The 10,162-nt window shown below is 32.9% G+C and overlaps 1 protein-coding gene across 1 annotated transcript; it reads left to right on the top strand.

The window, feature by feature from the left end:
- Positions 1-6,590: 6,590 nt before the first annotated feature.
- Positions 6,591-8,528, top strand: LOC115704845 (ethylene-responsive transcription factor CRF5). The gene has a single exon (XM_030632056.2). The coding sequence runs from the start codon at positions 7,204-7,206 to the stop codon at positions 8,206-8,208; it is 1,005 nt and encodes a 334-aa protein (XP_030487916.2). The 5' UTR covers positions 6,591-7,203; the 3' UTR covers positions 8,209-8,528.
- Positions 8,529-10,162: the final 1,634 nt, after the last annotated feature.

Below are 10,162 nucleotides of genomic sequence, written 5' to 3'. Positions count from 1 at the left end.
TTATGTACAAGTTTGACTTATTCGTAGTCCCACTCCAAGACCAGGTAGTACTGCTTTGAAGGTTGGGGAATTAGCCTTGAATTTTGTTGACAGTTGACTGTTACGATTCTTTCTTTGTAATTAATTACGTTTTGTTGGATCAAATCTTAGGCAGTCTTTCTTTCACAAGAGTAGTGCAAAATGTTCTACATTGTTTGGCAATTTTAGAAGAAACACTTAAACTTAAAACTAAACTGCAGAATTCATTTTAGGACACTTCTACCATTATTGTTTATTACAAGAGTAGGTGAGTAAAATTATATTACTTTTTTTTCCCCAACGATGTCACTTTTACGTGGTCAGTTAATTTTTACATTTACATAACCTAAATACTATATTACACATATATTTTGAAGGTTATTTATTACCTACCATTTTTTCTTTTTATTTATTTTTTAAAGTGGATTTCATTCAACAAACTAGAAATTACAAAGAAAAAAGCAAGTCTCTCTGAATAGCAGATCTTACAACTGAGGGATTGACCCAGGGCAGGGCGTGGAAGTACTCTTTTGGTTGGAGTGGCTATGGCTCCATTCAATTTCAAAAAACTGGATTAATAATAAAAGTGGAGTTATATATAAGTATAAGGTATCTTTGAATCATTAATATTCACTTTAAAGAAATTGTTATTGTACAACTTTATGTTATAATTCGAATAATAAATATATGAAGGAGGTTTTAATGATTACATCAAATCTGTAACCACTTTGGTTACATTTATTTTCAATCATTGGATCTAAAAGGTTGTGATTAATTTAAAAATTAAATAAAAATAATTAATAAATTACCTGTAACCTGATACTAACCTGATTTTATTTATTTCTTTATAAATAAAAAATAAAAAATATTTATAAAAATTAGTTATGAAAAATCTTATTAAAAAATTAATTTATTTTAAATATATAATTAATTTGAGTTTAAAAATGGAATTTTTATCCGTTAGTAACCTGGCAGGTCATTAAAAAATGTAACCATCATAGTTACATTTTTAATATAACCATTGAATAGTCACCCATATAATATGATTTTTCTATGTAATAACCAATTATTTTGTCAAATAATGTAATTGTAATCTTTATATCTAAATAAATGATGCATTTTAAAATATAATATAATTATTAGATAATATAATTAAATAATTAATATCATAGTAATTATATATTTACATTCAAACTCACATTAATAAATAATTGGACATTTTACATCTAACACCTTTAATTGGATCTAATTTACAATTATGCATGTTGATACAAAAAGCGATCAACTCTATAACATCTGATAAACAATTGCGGCCAATGAATATATGGACAGAAAATAAAAAAGAGAGCACCAAAATTATAGTAGTTCATTCTCTGTATCACGAAAGTAATGAAGATAAGTACACTTAGAGCTTTTATTATTACTAAATGTTAATTGCCTTACAAGAAAATTCAAGAAAAAAATGATTAAGTCTAGTTTCGCTCTACAATTTTTAAAAAGAAAAAGTGTAAAGAGAGAGAAACTCTAACATTGTAGAAAGAAAGTAAAGTGTGTAAAATAAACTAGGGGAGCTCTTATTTTATAAGAAATGAGGTTTAATTAAATTACAATAAAATAATAAGTAAATTTACACAAAATTGGTTGGAAAATCCTACACTAGTTTGCTAGTCAATTTGAGGCTCGAAACTTCAGAATTGTAAGAGGGTGTGAGACACACTGAGATACCCCTTCAAAACAGCTTTATAAATAGTTACAGATAATCATAATTATTCTCAATTAATTAATAGTTAATAACTACGCCAATGGGGCGGGTAACCTATGGGGGTATAGTAATTAAAAAAGGGAAATTTGAAATTCTATGCTTAAAATGCCATTTTATTTTTTTCCTAAATGTATAGTTATTAAAATTGTTTCTATATGCCAACTTTTTTCATTTTCCTAAACTACCCCCCTCATTTGAATCAGCCTCTCTCTTCCTCTCTCTTCATCTCTCTCAGCCGAACCCCCTCCCCCACGATACCCATCTATCACAGCCAAAAATTGTTCAACCCATCCCTCTCACAACCACCCATCTCCGTCGACGCTCAACCCGACCTACCCACCGCCGTCGAAGCTCAACCCCGACCAACCACGGCGACCAATCTCAGGCGAACCCGAAGCAAAAATGTCGAAGGTGTGTTTGGTTTTCTTCTTTTGTTTTTTTTTTTTTAAGTGTTAAAAGATTGATTTAGATGTGTTTTTTGTTTGTGAAACTTTGTTGCAAAAATGTCCGACCAATATCTGCTGTGGGTTTTTTTTTTTTTTTTTCTTCGGATTTCGGAGGGAGGAAGAGAGGCCGATGGTCGGACCTTGGGGTCCGATGGGGTCCGACCATCGGACCCCAAGGTCCGACCATGGGCCGTGGGGTTTTTTTTTTTTTTTTTTTTCTTCGGTATTTCGGGGAGAGGCTCGATGGTCGGACCTTGGGGTCCGATAGGGTCCGACCATCGGACCCCAAGGTCCGACCATGGGCCGTGGGTTTTTTTTTTTTTTTTTTTTTTTTTTTTTTTTTCTTCGGATTTCGAGAGAGGCCGATGGTCGGACCTTGGGGTCCGATGGGTCCGATTGGGTCGGACCCCATCGGACCCAATGGTCCGACCATCGGGCACAGTGGGTTTTTTTTTTTTTTTTTTTTTTTCTTTCGGTTAGAGAGATGAAGAGAGAAGGGGGCTGAGATGGGTTGCGAGTTCGTCGGAGTGGGTTGCGTGGGTTGTGTGCTAATCGTGGTGGCTGGGTTGTTTTGGGTGTTGGGTTTGTTCGGTTGAGAGAGAGGAAGAGAGAGGGTTTCAAATGAGAGGGGTAGTTTAGGAAAATTGGTAAAGTGGTCATATATGACCAATTTTATTAACTTTACATTTAGGGGAAAAATTATTAGATAATTTAAGCATATTAATTCAAATTTCCCTTAAAAAACTGCTTCTCATCTGCACAATTGTCATTTAATGTTTAAACATTTTAGTAATAAAAAGCTTCAATAATAATAATAATAATAATAATAATAATAATAATAATAATAATAATAAAACAACTACTTACTAAACTAAAATAATTAGAGAAAACACGACAATAAACTAAAAGGTAACTGCACCATCATAGTTTAGGCTAATTAGCAATTTTTTCTCTCGAACTTTGACATGTACTAAATCATACCCCTTGAACTTTTTTGGCCGTTAAAAATTCCCCCTGAACTATTAAGATTGTTAGATTTAAGGACTTTTGTCTAATTTTAGTAAAAAAATTATAACATGGATGAAAGTTTAGGGGCCATGATTTAGTACGTATCAAAGTTTGAGGGACATGATTTGATAGATATCAAAGTCCGGGGAGCATGGTTTCGTACATAAACAATCACTGAAATAATAAAATTGAATGAAATTAGACAAAAGTCCTTAAATCTAACAACCTCAATAGTTCAGAGGGAATTTTTAACGGTAAAAAAAGTTCAGGGAACATGATTTGGTACACGTCAAAATTCGGGGGGAAAGATTCCTAATTAGCCTAAAGTTTATTAGTAGGCCATTTTACTAGGTTCTTTTTTGGGAAATTTATAAAAATACTGTAATTTGGGTTAACTTTTACAAAAATACTGTCACATGACAAAGTTTTCTAAAATACTGTGTTTTTATAAAACACCAGTAAAACACAAAGCAGAACAACTCAAAACAACAGTAGAACAACTACAAAACACCAGTAGAACACCAGTGAAAACTTAACAGTTAACACAGTATACTGCAGTATGAAACTTATAAAAAAACACAGTAAAAAAGTAAATAATACCATCTGGCAGTATTTTTTAAAAAAATTAGCAAAAGTTGGTATACTATGTAAATTTTTTTTTTTTTTTGTAATAATAAAAGAGAGGAGAATCAAACTTGAGATCTCCTCTTTGTGAAAATATGTGAATTCAGGTATTAAATTATGCTTACGAATACGAAGATATTACTAGTTAACCAAAAGAAATATAGAAATGTGATTTATTTGTTAATTTTTTTATATGTAGTAAAGAAAATGGTATATCCTTATAAAAAAAAAAAAAGAAAATGTGGTAGTTGTAAAGTTAACTGTTCAACTTTCAAATAGCAATTCAATTGTGACTATGAGAAACATTAATAGTAACATAACATAATTTGTGTATTTTTTTTTTTTTTTTGATGAAATATAAACTCAAAATTGAAATGCAAAAGTAGCTCTCTCTTTTATTGCTTTTTGATATTACCATTTTTATTTTTTGACGACATGAAGAATAACCCATGCATAAGGCTGAATTATCTTCTTTTTTTCTTCCCTTACTTATAAAAAGTTAGTTCACCCAGCTTAAATTTTATACCTATACAATCTAGTAGTTTATCACGTAACACTAGACGTTATAACAGGGCCCCAAATATTTGCTCTTTGGAGTTTGGTCAAAAAAGCAAGTGTTGCAAGTTGCCAATTGCATGTAAAGAAGTATGATCTGTTCATATCAACTGTAACTTACTTTGAACCAAACCCCACTACGGAATAAAAAATTTAATATACTATTGAATAATTGTAAGGAAAAAAAAAACATATTTCTGATCAATTAATAACGACAATATATATAAGCACCCGTTGCTTGTATGTATTAGTTTTGAAAAATGATACAATTATAAGGCCCACTGCCTTGTGAATGTAGAGTCATATAGCATTAACTGAAGATCAGACACCTTCTAATGGTTTCTACTCTACCATTGCCATACCATTTCTATGAACTTGTAAGGATTTTTTTCTTCTATTTATAAAATTAGGAATAAGAAATGAAGCATAAAATATATAAAATTGGGAAAGTCAGGTGAAATAAATGAGAAAAGAGTCACAGCAAATAAAGTGAGTGTGAGTGTGAGAAGGTTTCTTTTCCATTTCCCACCTAACTTCTCATCTTCCCTAGCCACACCTTTCAGTCCAGTCCAGTCCAGACCATTTCTTTTTTATCAGACCGAATTACGGTCCAATCAATCACGCTGTTGCTCGCTCGCGGCCCTGTACAATTTTGTTGAGAATTACTTACTCTTTTTTTTTTTTTAATTTTTTTTCTTAATTCAAAAGATACTCTTTTTTTTTTTAATTAAAGATTGTTACAAAGTCATATGACTTCCTTTCCTTTCCATTAATTAAAATATACTGACGTGGGTATATATAAATCTATTACTCAAACATGATTAACTACATGGAAACGTATACTACGTTACAGCCCTTAATTTATTTGCTTACATTTATGGGTCTTTATATGTTGTTAGTGCTTCAACTTTTAATAAGTGAATTACTAACGAGAATACCAAAGTATTACTGCTGATGAAATACAAACAATCTTAGACTACCTAATTATTATTATTTTCTAATAAATAAAAAATTATCTTATTTGTGTTAATTAATATTTGATGTAGTGTACGTAGTTATAACTTATAATATATCTATCAATAATTTTATTTATTTTTGAGTATACAAACTACAAAGTGAAATTTTCATTATTGACTGAAGGACCAAATCCAATACAAATTTTGATAAGCCAAAATGGCAAATCAATATCACAAATGACAAATAGGATCAATATACATAAATCAAATTTATCTTCAATAGTAAAGTTATACCATCCGAGATAGCATGTTAAAAATATATATATGTATATATATAGAGTGTCCACATGGATAATAAATAAGATAGCTAGCCTACAATATTTTAGGTCAGCAATATGTTGTTTATATAAATAAATATTAGAATAAAAAAAAAGCTATATTAGCTAGAGTGGATGAATATGTAGCTAGTTCATGTAAATGAGTGATCAGTAATTCAGTATTTTGAAATGGTGGTATATATGTTCTTATAAAGATTGATATATACTACAAACAACTTTGTCTTAACTTCCTTTATTCCCAAAAGAAAAAAAGTATTCCCGTATCTAATTGCATGCATAGGCAGCTATCAAATCAGAGCTTTGGAATGGTTGATTTAATCATATTCATGCAAAATTATACAATTACGAATTGGCACGCAACTAAACTAACAACTTTTTGTTACATTATTGGAACTGGAATAAAAAAGATTCAAGACAGTAAATTAGGTATAAATAATAATTGGTAGGTAACAATGGTTAAGATTGTTTTTGCTCTAACTAATGCGTAAATTATTTAATACAAAAAGAGAATATAAACAGTCTAATTCGTGTTTTTTTATTTTTTTGAGAAATAAGTCTAATTCTTGGTTGACAAGTAATTTTAATTAATTGTTAAGATCTCATTAAATACACCTATGTGTCTCTATCTGATTTCCTCATTGGAAAAGTCTTCTTTTATTTGGAAATTAATAATGGTGGTTAATTATTAGGGTGGAAGTGTAATTATGGGCTGGGATAAATGAAAACTTTGTAATTTTGGTACGAAGTCAAAGTTTGACTGACAGGACTGTGACGAATGACATTTGCAACGTGTGCAAAGGCAAAAGCTACAGGATCTGGTCGTCACGTGCCCTTAACTCGAGAATTAGAAGAAGCAACTACAATAACATTCACTTGATATTTACTCTTTAAATATTTTGCCATTATTTCTGTAAATCTTTTGACAAAATATTTTTTTAAAAAATATACTATATTTAAGTGTAAGGAAATTCCTTTCAAAAAAAAAAGGAAAAAAAATGGTAATGAAATGGAAATTAGAGTGATTGGAGCGTGGAAGCCCTGCCAGCTTTCTTGGGACCCAAACATCATCGAATGGCACACAATTAATCCGTACGGACACGCGTCAAAATCGAATGCCTAAACCAAGATGCGGCGATTCGTAAGGAATCGTTGGTCTAAGCCGGTATCTACGGGTAACATCAAACTTAAAATCTTTTTAAACCTCCTAATGCTAAAACAAAACCACGTAATTCACAAACTGAAAAAAAAAACAAATTAGGAAAAAAATAGAAATATGAAAAGGTAAAAAGAGGATACCAAGGATAGTCTTATAAAAACGGGATTCCTGCCATTTTCTGTGAACTGAAATTCCAACTATTCACCTTCATTTTTCTTCTTCTCTTCTCCATAGTCTTTCCCTCTCTCTATCTGAGCTTTTTCTTTTGGTGTCGATGGTCCATTTTTCAGTATTGATAAAATTAGTCTCTGGTTCATTTTAAAGATACCATTTTTAAGAAATGGATTCGGTTAAGTTCTCAGAGCATCGAACGGTGACAGTTGTTAAGTCATCTCAGTCGAGGAAGCATGACTTGAGAGTCGTAAGGATATATGTAACAGACGACGAAGCTACAGACTCTTCCAGCGGTGAAGATGAAGAGAGCCGAGAGTCATCGGCGTCGGCTATGTTGAGAGTGAAAAGACATGTGAGTGAGGTTAGGTTCGAGGAGTACTGTCCCAACACTCGACCGGATGTCCGAAACTCTAAGCTTAAGCCGGCCAATCGTAGCGGGAGTCGACCGTGCAAATCAACAGCTGCCGTGGCGGAGCAGTACTTCCCCAATGGTCCCAAATTCAGGGGAGTTCGGCGGCGGCCATGGGGGAGATGGGCCGCAGAGATTAGGGACCCATTTCGGCGGACGAGAGTTTGGCTTGGCACGTTCGATACGGCGGAGCAGGCTGCGTTGATGTACGATGAGGCTGCGATTCGACTCAAAGGACCCGGCGCTCAAACCAATTTCGGGCTCGATCCTCGGCGGGAGCCCTCGAATCCTGTCGTTGTTGTTGAGGATCAGGATCATGATCATGATCATCAAGAAGTTGTTGGTGGTGGTTATGATTCCGGGAAAGAATCCCAAGCTCCTCTGTCTTCTCCCACCTCTGTTCTAAGATTTCAAAACCCACTCGATCAGTCAAATCCCGAGTGTACGGACACCTGTACTCCTACTGATACGAATAATAGTACGGACCGAAGCAATATATACTGTACTGAACCCCAAGTGGGACTTGACTCTGCTGATTCAGAATGGTGTTTTGAAGATGATTTTTCGTTTTTGGATTCGCATATCTTGAGTGATGATTCTTTATATGAACAATGTCCTCCCCCGCTATTCCTAGACGATGGAGTTCATTATGTTCCAGACCAAATCTCAGCGGTGGAGGAGGATGAATTCGGGGCTGTTTTGGTTGATTTGGATGGAGATTTTAGGTCGTGTAAATGGGACGTTGATCAGTATTATTTTTAGGACCATAAAAATGAGAATCAAGTCTCAAGACCTAAACATTGATTTTAATTAATGGATTGGGGGTTAGTCTAGGGAAAAGGGAAAGAAACTAAATGAGTTTTGATACATAATGCATGGCGATTAATTCTGATCATCTTTGATCTATTTTTGTTTTGTCTCCTATGTATATTGCAGGCTCACCAAAAAAAAAAAAGTGTAAATTTCTTGTCTTGTGTCCAACTATTTTTGGTTCTTTTCCACCTTGTATTTTTTATTTGGTCAGCGTTTTCATTTACTTATTTGGATTTGAGTGTTAAAAATTTTTATATTGATGGTTATGCTACTCGTATAAATGATGATATTTGTTTTTAGCTTATGAAGAGTATTACTTAACGATCAAGTTTAGGAGTGAGTGAGTGGAACAGATATTTATGAGTTTTGTGCTTATTGGCTACGGCCTTTTGTGGTATGTTGGTAGTGGCCTAGTGGGATACTTAAATGGGTCTGCCAAAGTAAGGAAAAGCCAATTTCCTAATGTTCAACGGTGCACTACATGAGGTTTTTGAGCCACTCACAAGTCAATTAATTCTGTTTCTGCGATTTTTCTCCAGCCATCCATTTAGTGGTAAAAACCCCCCAAAAGGGTTTAGAACCAATGTCTCGTCACATGCATAATTCAACCAAGGCAACGCTAGTCTCCACTTTGAATTGTACTTCAATTTGTCTCTCTTTAGTTATAACAACATACTCCAATTACACTTAAATGATATATACATAATAATGTTTAGTTAATAACACAATTAATCATTCCCACTTAAAAATATATGTAACTATTGTATCAATCTTTTTTTTTTTTTTTTGAGGTTGTATACTTTTAGTACTAGCGTTTAGTGTAAGCGAGGAATGAATTTTGGAGCATCTTTGTTACCAAAATTGGATGTTGGATAATAATGAGGTATTGCGTATGACTCATAGCATAGCTGCAACACCTAGGACATTGCCACATGCTCTCTCAACACTCCTACATTACATTATTCTTGGTAAAATGTGACAACGTGATGTGTTGACAGAGTACATTGTTAGAAAAATTAATAATATACCCAAGATCTATTTGTATATAACATAAAACACAATAATAGTATATGATAATTGAGTATGTGTACCTGATTGATCCATAGCAATTATCTCTGATTGATCCACAGCAGTTACTCCAATTTGATAGTGCAATACTATCAACTAAGTCTTCCTCCCTAGATCTCTAAATCAGAAGCAGTTTATTTTCTCTGATTATCAAAAGGTATACAATTGTGATGAGACAATATGTATTTATAGAGTTAGGGAGGGGACTTAGCTACAAAACCCTAGTTGAAATTTGGGCCTGCTCATCAAAGGCTTCAGTCAACTAGAAAAGCCCACACTTCTGCTTCACCTAGACTTTACTCACAGATGCTAAGCCCATTAACAATTGATCACCAACAACATGGGCTAACACAGCAAAGAACTATCTAATCAACCCAAGTTTTAATAAAACCAATAAAATTTAATGTAAGCCCAAATAAAAGTCTAACATTCTCCCACTTGGGCTACATTGACTTTAATACATATATATTATATATCAAAATAATTTTATTTGAAAACGACTCATGGGTTGAACAACAGGAAAACATTTGTGGCCACTTTAAAAAATGATAGTTCTCTCTGATAGCATCTCAACATACCGGTCCAATTTAACCTTTGATAATGAACTATGACAATCATATTGTTTTTAAGTCAACAAAAGACATTCATAATCACAAATACCAAAGTATTAAATCGACATGGTCAATAAGTCTAGTAGTGTGGTAAGGAATTATGTTCAACATGTGATCAATTTAAAATAACATAATATCCTTATCAGTCCTCAATTTCACTGATACCGTGATGCTTAATAAATAAGCTAGTGAAATTAAACATACACTACTTAATAAATAAGTAA

This window comes from Cannabis sativa, chromosome 1 (assembly GCF_029168945.1).
Source record: "Cannabis sativa cultivar Pink pepper isolate KNU-18-1 chromosome 1, ASM2916894v1, whole genome shotgun sequence".
NCBI classification, from domain to species: domain Eukaryota; kingdom Viridiplantae; phylum Streptophyta; class Magnoliopsida; order Rosales; family Cannabaceae; genus Cannabis; species Cannabis sativa.
This window is presented reverse-complemented; position numbering and strand designations above follow the sequence as displayed.